General features: G+C 43.6%; 1 protein-coding gene across 1 annotated transcript in view; it reads left to right on the top strand.

Moving 5' to 3' along the window:
* Nucleotides 1-5,459: 5,459 nt before the first annotated feature.
* SYT16 (synaptotagmin 16) overlaps nucleotides 5,460-15,333 on the top strand; it is a gene marked incomplete at its 3' end in the record, with an annotated part of 40,876 nt that continues 31,002 nt past the window's right edge. The window contains exon 1 of the mRNA XM_082001055.1: nucleotides 5,460-6,048. Coding sequence (XP_081857181.1) covers nucleotides 5,493-6,048 — 556 coding nt within the window. The 5' untranslated portion in view covers nucleotides 5,460-5,492. The remainder of the gene's footprint in view (nucleotides 6,049-15,333) is intronic.

Below are 15,333 nucleotides of genomic sequence, written 5' to 3' on the forward strand. Positions count from 1 at the left end.
GAAAAATGCTCCACAGTTTTGAACGATTAATGTCACATTTGCATAATTGCTTTTTTCTTCTATCACTTTCCTCTTCTCCCCATCCCACTGAAACTGTGAAGATCAGTAATTGTTGCCATTATTTTTGACCAAAGGAGAGCATGCAACAAAAGAATTGGAAGAAAGGATGAGGTACCATGGGGCTAAATATCCTGATCAAAACCACTTCTGTCATTTGAGTATCAATTTTTACAACTAATTTGGCACAGCATCATTAGCGGCAAGCTGCCTGCAAAGGCATGAGATGATCTGGGAGCGAGGAATAAGTCTGCAGGCTTCCTCTGCGTAGGCTAAACCCCATGCAGCAGGGTGCATTGCTGTCTGTCTGATCTCATCTTTGTTTTCACTTCACCCTTTTGGGGCTTGCAGGACCAGTGTGTTGCAGCAGTGGGTTTATTGCCTTATTGATTTGTAAGCCATGAATGTTTCCAATGAGATGCATGTAATTTATTGACACAAACCATTAGATCTTCCTTCAATGCCCTGGAGTTTCTGAATCACCAGCTTAAACACTATTATTGCAGAGCACATTATCACTTGGAAAGTGCCTCTGTCCCTCCCTCTCTCTCTCTCTCTTTTTTTTTTTTTTTTTGCATTAAATTCAGCTACATAAATAGCATTTACATAGGCCAAAAAGGTACCAAGATGTTCTGTATTTCTGTTTTGTTTTACCTGAGGGAAACTTGGTCAGCAGTGATGCTCATGATGCTCACAGTTGATGTGATCCTTGGGCACTGTCTGTGACATTTTCTCATAACTCTTCCGCAAGAGGCTCCAATCAACTGAACAGCTTCAAGTGCACGGGCGGGTTTTGGCACTGTGACAATTTTAACTGGAAATACAGTTTCATCGTAGCAATGTTTGGTTATCCTTCACTGTGAGGATGGAAGGGCTTTGCTAGCATCTTGTTAAACATGATTCTGGCAACTACAGGAGGAACGAAGAGTCCAGATTGTTCCCAGAACTAGGATAGAGGATTTCTTGGCCCAGTGCTGCTGCTGCTGCCTGCCTTCAGTGGAGTACATTTCTAATCTCCACTCTGCTATTTTACATATGTGCTAATTGGGCTCCAGTCTAAAAGGAGGATCAGACTCATTATAGTTTTCAATAGCTGAAAAAGAGTTATTACATCATCTTACCTCTCCAAGCCTTCCTTACTTCCTTCTTTCATGAGCAGCAAAATGACCTTGCCTCTTGTGCAGACCCTTGATGTTCTGGGCTTAAGCTTAGATTCACTCCTTGGTTTAGGTCTTTCCTCTTAAGCTTGGAGCAGGGCTTTGTGGCGGGTCTGTAACACTGCTTTCCCTGGGTGTCCACACAGATAAAGCTCCTGTCCATGGATATGATCCAGGACATGATTCAGGTGGGCATGGGGGGCTGATGCTGTCTGTATGAGATTTGGAAATAAAGATAAATCATTATCAATGTCTTAATTAAAATTTCTGGAAGTGGGGAAGGCAAGAATCATTCCTCTGGGTACTTGTAGTGGGGCTGTCTAAACCAGTGACCCAGCACAATGCTCAGAGTTTCAGTTGTGGACAGATGGATTCAGCACCTTGCCCAAACTGCTAAGAAGGCTTCTTGGTACAATTTTCTTGGCAGTGACAAAAGAAGTGCATCTTTCTAAAACAGTGATGTGACAAAGATGTCTTCTGATCTTTGGAAGCTGGGAGCTGATTTCTGCCCCTTCTGTCTCCGGATGGGACAGTACGTTTGCAGGCAGGGAGCTGGGGCTGTGGGTTTCTCTTTGTCTAGGGTTTCAGAAATAAGTGCTCAGTTGAAAATTTTTCAGTTATTATATGCTGGGACACTGTTGTCAACCTGTGGTCTACAAGCCTCCCTAAAAGGGAGGAGTCTGGTAGAAGACTTTTGCAAGGGCCACACAAAAAGTGACTGAAGAAAAGGAAGTTTGTGCCTACACTCCACAACAGCTTGAATAAGGGAAATTGTTGTAAGAAATGCACATCTGATGGCAATTTTTTAGGAGCCTGCATATCAAGAAGATTGAAAGACAGTTTGCTAATATTACAAACCTCTGCATTGTGGTAGTGTTTGAAATTCTGCTAATAGTCATCTTTTTTTAGCCATACAGTAATTGCACCTCTCAATCGGAATGCTACTCAGGAATAATGATCCTATCAAGACAAGGGAATATAGATTGTAGTAAAGGTTATGATGGTTTCTGTTAGAGGCTTAACATTGATCCTTTTAGCTATCTGATTTTCCAAGAGGGGAAAAAAAGCCCAGCTTTGAGTTAAGCAGGCGATTCAGTGTGAAAATTCTTGTGGTTAGTTTTGTAAGATGGAACTTGAAGTGAATGTGCTAAACTGTTTTTTTTCTCTCTCTTTTTTGATGAATGCTTTAAAAAAGAAATGGATTTTTCTTTCCCACACATTTTAAGTGCTCTTATCAGTTCTTTTATTTTTTTCCTAATGCAAGTCAAAATTGTTAGAGAATTCAGAAGTAAAAATCCATTATGTTGAAAAGGCCATGTTGTGAAATATATCATAAACACCCGTTAGAGCAGTGCCTGCTAATTAAGGCAGAGAGCTCCTGGGAAACAGCAAGCCCATAACAGAGCTCAGCCCCTTTTGATCCTCTGTTGAGTTTGTAAAAACGTTGCCTGCCTGAACGTGTCTGCAGCTTGTTACACATTTTATCCATCTGCTGCAAGACCAAAAATAAGCAATTTATAATTCAGTTCGACTCCAGTTGTTAAGCCTATCACTGACTGTGGAGTCTTCGGTAAGAGGGCGAGGAGGGGAAGAAAAACCAAGCAAAGGCTAAGCAGGGTCAGGCACCCTGGAAGTTGCATTGCGCGTGCCTGTAGGGATGATGTAGGCATGGGGTTGCAAGTTGGGCAGGTGTGTTGCAGGTGTTGCTGCAAAGCAGTTCAGATTTTTTGGGTGACATATACTTCAGTGTCTATCCATTGTCTATAAACTGAAATCAAACCGTTCGCTGGGGTTCTCTGGCTTTAATGCAGACAAATTTCCAGGTCTTGGGTAGAATTGTGGATGTGTATATACATGTGGCATACATGTCAAGTTTCTCCCCAGCCTATCTATAGTGAGGTGGTTGGGGGAACTACTTGGTATATGAAAGATGCATGTTCAAGTCTTTTCTGCCTCTTCAGGTGACTGGGTGACCACACCCAAGCCCTGCAGGTGACTGTAGATCCCCGCTTTAATTCCATGAATAAAGTAAAATCTTGCCTTGAAAAACTCCCTCCGTCTTTATGGTTGTGATACCAACCTCCCTAACTTGGAGCCTCTCGTGCTGGACCGCGAGGCTTGCCTGAGCGTGGTGCGGTCAGCCACCGCATTGAGAGAAGTGGGATGGCTCTGTTGGACCAATTGGGTGTTAGCTCTGAAATCTAATAACAAGAGGAGCTAATTATTCCCTATGCAAATATCATAAGTCTGTGTTCTGTTGGTTTTTAGAACAGATCAACGCTTCATTTTAGCACCCATATGTTTTATCTGCATTGGTTAGCTATCACTCCTGGATGCCTGCATCCCTCCAAGGGCTACTGCTGTCACGTATCTTGCTGCAGAGATGGAGGCAGAGCACCATGAAGTTCTCGTTTCATCAGAAATCAGAGATTCATTTGCTGTTGCCCGTAAATAAATGACGGGTTGAAAATATATCCAGTATCCAGTACTCACCTGCCCAAATTTATCTCCTTCCATGCCTGGGAGAATCTCACTGTTTCAAGTACCGTCTCTTCTCAGTGACTTCTGGTGCTGTGACTTACCAGTAGCAAATCTGCATTATGCTGAAACTGTGTTGTCTGGAGCATGTAATCGCTTTAGGTCTATGAGAAAATACGTTGCACAAAACAGGGAGGCTTCGCCAAGGGCAGGGCTGGAAAGAGGAGAGTCGATGACGGGAGCAGCTCACCTGGGAGGTTATGCCATGGCATTGTCTGTTCTTTGCCAAAGACATAACGTGCGGCAGGGAGCATTACCTGGGCCCCAGTGGCTGAACCAGAGGCCAGCGGTTGACTGGTGGGTACTGGAACAGTGTGTGCCCCGAGCCCGGAGAGTTTGTAACAGCCATCAGCTTTTAAAATGGCTTTAGTAACCTACATTCATTTACTGCCCTTGGAGGACTGTAATTCTTAGAGCATGCTGAAGCTGATAATAAACCTGTTGGAAGTGTCTGCGGTGTAAGTCAGTATTACGGAACAAAATTGTTTGGCACAGGTATTTCAAAAGGTAAAGAACTCAAGTCACTGATCTCATCTGTAAAAAAAGCTGCTCACCAAGCACGGTGGGATCTGCTTAGTCCATGCTCCATTTAAAAATCCAAAGCACTGGGATTCCCACTACATTTCTCTGGAGACCACTTCACAAGGTAATACGCATTACTGCTGAGGTTATTTTCTTGCTGCTTATACTGTATTTACCCTTTTAGAATTTGATTGCTCCTAGATTTCTAAATTTGGCGAGACACTGGTATTAATTTTGAAAGCTTCTTTTTGCTTCTTTTTAGTTGTCTTTTAGCCTAACAACTGCAGCTATTTAATTCTTTCTTCCTAGACCCATCATCCTGCTTGTAGGTTTCTCCTTCTTCTCAGAGTTCCTAAAAGAATATCTGTCTTGTGATAATGTGGGAAGATGTGTATCAGGCAAAAAGGCACCTTAACCTTCTGCAAGTTATGTTTTTAATTAGGGTTTAGATGAGTTTTGGGAAAACATATCATATCAACACGATACCAGTGCTTTTGTTAACTTGCTTCTGTTCCCAGTAATTTCATACCTATAATGTTCTACCTCCTGTGATTTTCATTTTTTTTTTTAATTTCTATGAAGGGTGAAACAACTCTGGGTTGTGTTTCTCTGTGGGCAGAGAGGACTTCTGCAGAGCCTTTCTGGAGCGAACCATTTGAAGTAGTTGCCTGCCATGGACTGGTTCTGCATGCTTTAGACCTGCCACTTTAATCAATCAAAACGTAATTCTTCCCAGATTCTCCACCCTTCAAATTTCCCATCTGGACATGCTAATGCTAAGGATGTGGTGGAAGTCAGGGCCGGGAGATTATTTGAGATTTTTGATGGCAGGTTGTTTTGCACTTTTTTACCAGGTCTGTTGCCAGCTGTAACCAGGATGCATGTGCTTCAGAAAAGGTATTTCTGTTCCAATGTTCTATGGTTTTTTATTTATATAAGGTTTAACAATTGAATGAAAGCTTTCCAGACCTCTGCAGGAATATGTGTAATTTGTCCATCATTTCTGGATTTCTAGTGGTATTCTCAATGGGTAGAAGTGCTTTTCCCACTTCTCCTTTCAGTTGTAGACATCTTATGTAGATAGTGTGTCGACAGGTGCTGATGGACAAGCAATTTACAGTAATCTCTTATGCTGCTTATTCTGTAGCTCCCTGAATTATAAGTGACATGCTGGCAAAGCTGAAGAGCTGATCACCGGATACTGGCATAGTGTTAAACATGGCTTCTGAGGCTGCTCAGAATTTCCTCCAGCCACTGTCTTCTTGGATGTCTCAAATATACGAAGCTATCCAACAAGCAGGAGACTCTGTATCTTCTGCACTGCTGAATTTGAGTGGAGTGGGTGCTAAGTCAGAAGAAGAGAGGAACCGGGACTTGGAGAATAATGGAGGAGTTTATGAGGATTATTCTGAGGAATCAGATGATGAACAACACCTGGACCTCTGGGATGAGGAATACTTATATCCTAGAGAAGATGGTCACATTTGGGATCCTGATCTTGCTTCACAGGACCTCCCTTGTGGCTCTGACATGGGTCCGCAGAGGCAAAAATGGGTTAAAAATACCAGCAGCTTACCAGAGCAGTGTGTTGAAAGCACCAGGTCTTTGACAGCCAATGGATCCTACTGGATGAATGAAGATCTCCAGCCACTTGATCGGCTTCCTCCCATCGCTGAGGAAGAAGGTGAGCCCTCTATGAGGACGAGAGGTCATGAGTGCAACCTCAGCTTGGGTGGCTCCTTAAAAAGTAATAATGGCAAGGCAAGTTTTGCAGGTAAGCAGCTAGCACACACCCTACCATTATTATCCAGACCTCTCTTTTCTGGTATTGATTTGATTTATTTGCTAATCTGCTCATTACGTGCTGTGTTGTCTTTGTTTCCCACAGATAAAATAAAACTCCCCAAATCCCAAAGAAAAATCTAACCTTTCTTCTTCTGTTTCCAATTCTTCTCTTGCTCATGAGATTAATCTCATTGAAATCAGTGGACATATCTGGGGTGGAATGCTGTGTACTAGGCAATCAGGCCCTATTACTGTAGCAAGGAGTATTTTGCTCCCCCCGTGTTTTGTTTCTGGTAGCAGGACCCTTCAAAGAGAGTGTTTAGCCTTAAGCCTTTGCTTTGAGAACCATCTGCCTTTGCGTCATTGCTATTAAAGTTATATATAATCTCAAACGTTGTTTCTTTTTGCCAGGAATCTCAAGATGTTACTGTACCATGTGCTGTGAAATGCTGTACTAAAAAGCCAGCCATATCTCATGATTTTATGGATGAAAGGCTCCCAAGTCGCTTTCCTCCCCTCCCACCACCCCCACAGGACTTTCAAATAAAACTGAAGAGGACAGCAGGCAGAAGATTACAGGAGAGAGAACTGCATTTTATATTTTCAGTTTTAAATAGGCCTAAATATGACTCCTGATCATTAAGTGACATGAACAGCTTTCCAAGCGATTTTGTTCAGGACGGAATTTCAGCCATGTGACTTGTACTCACTAAATATCGCCATAAATGTGGCTGGAAGTTACCTGGGTCACAGAGGGCTGATGGAGATGTATGTCCCAACCAGAAGCAGGAAAGCTGCAGTCCTGCTGACCCCATCCTTGGGTCTTGCTGTGTTAAAGCCGCTCTGCACAAACGTCCTAGGAAGGGAGATAAGGGAGGAAAGGGTAGGGGAGAGAGTGGGTCTACGATATGGAGCTGATGAGGAACTTGAGACTGAGGGTCTTCAGAATTTGGCTTCAAATATCTAAATTGCTTTTTCTGAAGCAGACAGTAGATGCTCTTGAAAATGTTTTATAATGACCGAGAGCTTTTCATCACTCTTGGCTTCTAGGGAAGTCTTACATATTTAGCCTTTTCTGTGCAGACTGTGGAAGATCAGCCTGTTTGTTTTCATATTTAATAGGAATATCAGACTGAGAGAGTATAAACCTTGATGGTGTTCTTTAATGAATGTTAAAATTAGCTGCTTTCTTTATTACTATTCCTCACGCTGTTATGGTCAGGGAGTAAATAACTAAAAAGAGATTTTGGTCTAGCTGTTGTGTCTCCCAAACTGGGACTGCTTGTTTAATATTCCAAATGCCAATTCTCAGGTTAAGCATCCCAGGGCTGTATCTCTTGGAGCCCAACCTCTAACCTGTACAGACCCCAAGCCTTCTGGTATTCCTATATGTTGCCTGTGCGATATCCTGCCCACAGGGTTTGTTCATAGGCACAAAGTCAACACTGTGGGGCTGGATTTACCGTGTGTGCTTGGATTATGTGTCCAGTGTGTGCACAGATGCCACGGGGCAGGACATGTCCTTCCAGGGAGTGCTGGGGCCACGGATCCTCCTGGATGAGTCCGGTCCAGGGCACGACCCTGTCTCCTGCAGAGCCTGCACCCCTAAGAGGGGCTGTTAGAGCAATTCATGGCAAATCCTGGGGCTTCTCAGAATAGGCTGGGGAACACTCACGTGCCAAATGCATTATGCCGATGGTGACCTCCAGATCTTTGTCCTGTCTCAGGACTACACCCTTGCTTACAGTGGGTGGGAGAAAAGATGGTGAGCTCTCAGGGAAATGGGGGCTGGGAATGGGCTGCTGTCATTGCCAGAGCAGTTTCTCACCTGCAGTGTTGTCTGCAGGGACATCTGAGAAAGAGGGTCCGTAGAAACATGTGATGGACCAGATGAATTGTCCTGGTGAGAGACACACAGAGTGACAGTCAGATACCAGACTAACCCATCACTGTGGCTAAAGGAGAGAGTCACTCTGAACCTCGCTCCCCGCTCCCAAGTTGCTGTTGGACTCTCTCTTAATATTTATGGGCTTTCCTTCTCAGTAAAGCTGTCTGGAATCATAGTGGACTGGAAGGCTGGCCTTAAAGAGCTCCCCAGCACCTATACTGCTGCTGCCTAGAGCTTTCTACTTCCACACGAAGCACTTTGGAAGGCATTGCATAGCTTTTTACACCAGAGGGAATGTCACTCCAAATGCTCTCAAATAGTCTTTTATCTTTTTATCTCTGCAATGCACTGAACAAAGGGACATCCAATGGTCTCAAGACTTTATAGTCATGAAGTTGGCTGTTTGAGAGTCGGAGGGCTGGGAGCTGATGCCTTTTTTCTCAGAACTATCTAAGTTGTATAATAGGAAAGTGCCAAACTGTGATTTGAAAATGTCTTCCACAAGATCTTTGATGTGGAAGAACTCATTTTGCTCTTCTAAGTGACCCTTCACTTCCAAAACACACACAGGCTCTTTGTATTTCATTTTTCAACTCTTCATTTCTTCTTTTTCCTTTAGATTAATTCTTTAACATCAGGAGTATGAACTCTTCTGATGGCAACCTAGACACACAGAGAGGCTGTAGTAACCTGGCAACTTAAAATTTCAGTCATGGATTAAAATGATCAAGAGAAGATGTTTGAGGTATCCTTATTTCTGTTAGCTTTGTTACCTAACCCTAAGTGACAATGTAAGCGAACATATGGACTCACTGACATTCAGCAAAGGCGTTCAGTAGCATCAGTATTAGCTTTGAACATTCTTTTTCCATTTGGCATTTTTTCCCCATTTCTGCAAAATACGTGTTTCCTGTTTATCCTTATATTCTTTTCAGAACATTGCATCTTGACTTTATTTCACTTAATGTACCATATTTCTCTCCACAATAGAATATTTTAAAGCTAAATTGGCTCAAAACAGTAGCAATGCTGAATGCTTTTTGTTGCCATGGAAATATTTCTGGGCACTTACTGAAGACCTGGTTGCCAATAGTAATGTAACAGAGAAAATAGATATGCTTCATTTAGCAGCCACTGGTGATTAAAGAGCCACAGAAACCTGTTACAAGGTCATTCCAATATATACTTTATTTGGTTTAGGGGAAAAAACCCACCAACACTAGATGACAACAATTTTGTTTTAAAAAAGATGAAAAACAAAATCCAGTAGTTGTTCCTCTCTCTTAAGCTTAGAGCACGCTTCTGAGATGAAATAAAGTAAAATTGCAGTTAAAAGCCATCATTACCCCTTCTCCTTTTTAGCAAGTATGTTTTTGATCACATCTTTGCCTCCTAGGAAATGTTTCCTAGCTCCCATAGTAGCTTTTCTGAGGCCCCAAAGCAGCACACACATTATTGAAAACCATTTTTAGGCTTAGAGATCTAATAAAGTGTCTGAGCAATGAAATTCTTGGGTTCTTAAGTCAAATGTCTGTTAAGATACTGTGAGGCATGCTAATCAGCAGGGCGCAGGTTTGGCTGCCGCTGCGTCCTGGTCTGCGCTTAAATGGTGCTGGTAATGTTGTGCCAAGGTTTCAAACAAATGCAGGGAAAAGGTTTTCACTTTGGATGCTTTTGATCCACAGTTTAAAAATGAGGAGGTAGTTCAGCAGGAAATATTGCAACGCCAGGTGTTTGGTTTAAGAGGTTCATGATGGGAAGGCAGACCCTTCCATGTATGCAGATCCCTGCTGCCAGTTGCACGTGATGTAGATGTATATTTTGCAAATACAGATGAACTTGCTCTTGCAGCTTCCTTGAGACCCTCCTTCATTGTCTAAGCTCAGTGTTTGGGATGACAGAGAATTTGTCTCCCACTGCAGAACAGGGAGAGAGCAGCCGTTGAGGCTAAGGTACTGCTGATCAGCTGACTGGGGGTGGCTGGCGAGAGTGTGGCTGCCAAATCCATCATTGCACATTTGGCTTCAGAATTGAAAAAAGGCAGTGGAGCAATAAGCCACTTCTAAAAGTAGCGCGCTGCAAGCAGAGGGGTAGAGCTGGCTAGCCCATCTGCTTCCCAGCCTGAATCTACAGAGAAAAAATAAGTAATAATGAAAAAGGTGAAGAGTAGCTGTAATTGTGCCATGAATGCAATGGCTTTAGCCCACTTCTTCCTCAGGGCCCGTCCCTTGCAAACAAGAAGTCAAAGTGACCATTAAGTTAGCAGTTTCAGCAGACACTGCTCTGAAGAGGCATGGGGACAGACACACAAGCAGAACTGAGTCTTCTGAATCAGAGATGAACTGTTTTTACACCGTGAATTCTATGATTGAAGACTCTCCCAAGCTGTCTGACACTGTGTTCATAACACTAGTGTAATTTATAGGTGAGCACTACACTTGAACTGCATGAAGTCTTTGGAGATTTTTTTCCATCAGTTAGACAATCTCAGTACTAGCTAAAGGTTGCATTTCAGTTGCACCAAAATAAATTTTTTGACCTTGGAATACTAGGAAGTTTGATGTCCTAATAGGAATCTTGTCTAGATGGCTAGTTATCCTCAGTACATGTGTAAGGGGAGGCATGCCTCTGAGGCTCTGGGAGTTTTTAAAACTAGAAAGCACTATTGCATTTACTTACCTTGGCCTCCAGCTTAACAGGGTTTATTGATTTTTGCCAATAATAGCTGTAGTAGAGGAAACTCTTCTTTCTGCTGTATATGAGCACCCCTGACCTCAGTAAATGACCCTTCATATGGCCGGGAATTCCTAGGCAAGAAGTGAGTTTTCATTAGGTCCTATAAACCCATATAGCAAAATATACCTGTAACAAAAAGTTGTTGCTTGTGTGATAAATAAAACTTCTGCTTGAACCTGAGACTAAAATAGATAGTTGGCCAGTTTCCATATAAAGGTCCTAGATGCTGATGGATTTTATCACCTGTCTGGCTATGGAGCCAACTCTAGCCAGAATGTAGCCCGATAAAAAATCAGTGCCTGTATTGAAAGCAGAACATTTTAAGAGGCTACACTGAATCAATAGCACCGCTAGGACTGAGTGAAGGAAAGCAAAGACAGACCGTGGACAAAAGCACTTCACAGAAAATACTCCTGGATGTTCGAGTGGGAGAAAGCACTAACATGACTGGGGATATACATCTGGTCTCTGAAGAGTGTGGTACAAGTCTGCAGCTTTCTGAGATGAAGCGCAGATGTGAGTTTGCATTGAATGCTTTCTCTCTGGGAAATTCAGAACCACTCAGAAAGTGTTTGTGCACAGACTTTTGTCCTTGTGAAGGTGGTACCATGTTCCTTTTTATATTTAAAGTACTCCTTTGCAGTTCTGTCTTTTCAAAGTTTCAAATTATGAGGGATCTTCATCCATGATGCCAGAAGTAAGTGGTGATGAGAGTGCACAATAGCCCTGAAAGGAGGATGGATTGTGGTATGTTAGCTTTACAGCTGGGGGAATGAAGCCAGAGTGGTTCAAAACACAAATTTTCAAAGGTGCTACCATTGTGGGCTTTGTCTTGGGCCTGTCAACGTTACTGTCTATCCTGAGCTGGTGATTTTAGATGCAGTATCTTTTTAAGCCCACGGTAGATCAGTAGTTTGGGTCTTCACCAAGTTCTGTGTCTGGCGGGCAGAGCTTCCTTGTGCCTAGCTCCCTAGGGGCCATGAGGAAGGATGCTCTGTTAAGGAGTACTTGTCATCTGCTTTTGCCGTCTAGAAGGTTGCATAAGCTGTATGGAGAAGGATGTATTTGAGAGGAAGAAATGGATTTTGCCATTCAGTGCAGTTGCAGAACAAATTGAGTGTGTGAGCGTGTGCGTTTGTGCATGTATTTTCTGATCCACTTTTGCTAAGTGGCATCCTCTTCCCACTCCCCATATGGCAGTTGTGACTCTGTCTTCCTCTGGGAAGGTTGTTTAGGACTCAGGAGGCTTCATTTACCAATAAACAGCATCTTGGCAGCATCTGGGAAGTGCTGCCTCTCTCCCAGAAACACTGCCTCCTCACCTTCCATCTCCTACTACAGGCAAAGCAGGTGTGAATGATCTCATTGTGTTGTGGTGGAGGTTACGTGCAGGCATACTAGCAGCGCTCTGTGCAGAGCTGGAACATAGTATTTCTGTGTGCTGATACAAACAGTAGTACTTCTCTTTTTTTTTTTCTTTTCAATTGCAGTTGTTGCTAGCTTGGCCTCCTTTGTAGAAGGCTGCTTATGCAAACCCATCATGGCAGGCAAATGCTTGAAGAAAGGAATGACCATTAGGACTTTTGGAAGCATGGATAATCCATCTCTGTTTCTTCGTAGCCTCTTTGTATTGCTTAACACAAAAAGCACTAATGTAAGCTTACATGAGGTAACGTCACTCTGCTAAAAGGTGAACTGGTGTTAGTCTTCACCTCTTGCCAGATAGGGGTGTGGGTATGACTTTCTTGTGCCTAGTTCTTTTTTGGCTGTTGTAATGACCCGTTGGCAACAGCCATCATTTTGAGTGGCCTCATAGACTCCTGACACAGTTTTAGTAACCAAGGGAAAGACTGCAATGAAAGAAAAGAGGGAGATTACAGTCATGGAGGAAAAAATGCGCAGTTTTATTGACAGTGAATGGCATTGTTGGGCTGTGTGGGTCTTCCAGGTAATGAAGAAGGTGTGGTTGGGCTGCACCTCTACAGATGCTGTTTGTGTGATTCTCCTGCAGTCTCCTCCTCCTGAAGGAAGACTTCATCAGTACCTATTTGTAGACCAACATGAATGACTTAGGTTGAATCTTAATCCAGTCCATAGCAAAATCTGTAGAAAATCCCTTCTGATAACTATGAAAATAGCTGATGCTGTCATGGCTTCATCACCCTACCTAAAGTTCCCTCATGTTCAGGTGGGTGGTCCTGTGTCTAGAGAGCTCAGTATCTGTGTGAGATGAAGCAACCCTGGAGGCACTTACTGCATTGGGCGTGAGTGCTTGCCCACGTAAGCTGGGCACTTGGAGACATTTCTCTCCTCAGGCTGGGAGAGATTCAAGCCCATATGGTTTATACATAGCAGCATAATCTGTGTGGGAGTATTTTCCAGCAAATAGTATGAGAGTGGTGGTGCTGGAGAGGAAGCCCTGAATTTGGATTAATGAGAGCACTGAGGTTTGCTGAAGCTTTCTGTCACAGGGTCAATTCTGGGGTCTAGACTTATTGCAATAAATAATGTAGCTATAAAACCATTGGACCTGAAGGTGCAGTTTTGCAGTTTTCAGTAGCTGATGTAAAACTGCAGCTGATGTATATTGTCCATCCCCGATCACACAGTTGTGCTACTTGCTACTGGCCTCACGAGCGTGCCACTGTGTGCTGAACCGGACCAGCCCATCGCTTCCACGGCGAGTTACCAGCCGCTTCCCCATTTCTTTTGAATCAGGTGAGTGGCCACATGACTGCTAAAATGGAAATGAGGGGAAGGGAAAGAGGACAGGATTGTCCCTTTTGGGTGACAGCTTTGGTCCTGAACACACGCGAGTCGTGTTGTACCACATCTTCACCCGCTGCTGCTGCTGAAGCCTGTGATTTTCCCAGGAGTGCCATGGAAACGGTGGTGTTACAGCAGCAGTAAGGGGGGCCATGGTGAATCAACCCTCTGGTAGCAAACAAAGTTTCAATTAGAAAAATCAGTGGAAAAATAAATATCTGCCTTGTTGCAATGCAGTTGTTATCTGTAGCAACCCTAAACAAATATCTCTGCGAGGGAGTTGATTTCCACCCTGTTAATCAGCAAACAAAGGCTTGTGGGTGTGAAGCTAATGGTTCGAGCATTGGGTGCTATGAATGGTATGTAATCGGCATGCGTACGCTGGGTCTAGCAGGTTGGGAGTGTGGTGTAGCAAAACTGCGTTTTAAAGAGGAGCAAGAGTCAAAGTCCTGGGTTTCCTGGACATTTCCTTGGCCAGTGTGATTTCTCCTAGGTGGAAGACCATTTCCTGGAAGAAGCTAGTGCCAATTCAGAGAAACTTCTTTAAAAGTAGTGGAGAGAGCTTACAAAGTGACGTCCTTGCATTAGAAGGAGGAGTACCTAAGGCAAACAAACAAGTAGAAGAGTTGATTGATGGGGAACCTGAAGGAATTCAGCCCATTGCAGTGTGAAAGCTACCAGGAAAACTGTCATAAAAATAATGCTTATGAAGTGAAAATTGGTTTTTGGTGGAAGAAAAGGGCAGTGTTTCCTAACTCACCGGCCCTGGGGATCCAGCAGTTTGTTTAGTTTCTGGGTCCACGAGCATTTGCAGCCCCACACCCCGGAGCATGCAGAGCTACGCCGGTGCCCTGCAGTGTCCCCAGCGCAGACACCATCTGCTGACAGAAGGTGCTTTTCTGCCTCTGCAGCTCCATGTTTTCTTCAAGCAACCTAACCTGGGCTGGCAAAGGGGTGTAGGCCGACTCATGGATGTAACTGCATCCACACCAGGGGTTTTCCTGGCTTAGCAGTGTCTCCTACAGTGTGTAATCTCATTTTAATTCCAGTTCTCCACAAATCCTGGGCCAGTGCTAATAAAACCCAGTAGCATAAATGAAGCCTGACTCATACTTACTCCACATGTCAAACATAAAGTAGGTGACTGGGAAAATCAGGGATGATTGTGCTTCTGCTTCTTGGCTGCCATTTCCTTTAGCTATGGAAGAGCCTTAGGCAGCAAAGTGAGAGTCAGTTTGAAGCTGAATCCCATGTGCCTATTTATAAAATCCAAATTTTGGAATAGGGAAAAAAGCAACAGGAAAATATGTTGATTTTCATGCTGTTTTCTGTGGGCAGTTCTCTAGTTCTTTGCACAGCAGTGTGCAGAATTGGAGTTTATTGCTCTGCTGTATTGTTCAGCTATAGAGGTGCTGGATGGTCAGAGTCAAATAATGTCTTGTTTCTGATTACCCTCTGACTTTTTTTGTTTGCTTTGCTTTCTTTTTGTTGGAAATGTCCCTGGATATGATAGCTGCCAAGTCGTGATTCTCTCTGCCTGCATCGCATGCAAACGCCCAGCTGTGTTCACCTCGGAGAGCTTCCCAGTTGGCTTGGTCACGGGGTGAGGGCAGATGAAGAGGTAGAGATCGACATGTTGCAAAAGCAGGACACCGTCACTTGTCAGTCAGCCAAGAGGGGTGGACCTTATGTTTACCTCTGGCCCCCTGGTTGGTACACTTACCAGAAAGGGACAAAAATATGTAGACCTGGGTGCAAGGAGAAAGCCCAGGTGAAGGCTGCCTTCTGTTCGTTAGTAAAGGACTAGCCTGTGTTAGTCAGCAGCGCACAGTCACTGCACACAATCTCTTTGTCCATAATGGCATACGTGGAAACATGGGTTTA

This window comes from Phaethon aethereus, assembly GCF_964289735.1.
Source record: "Phaethon aethereus genome assembly, chromosome: 5".
Classification (NCBI taxonomy): domain Eukaryota; kingdom Metazoa; phylum Chordata; class Aves; order Phaethontiformes; family Phaethontidae; genus Phaethon; species Phaethon aethereus.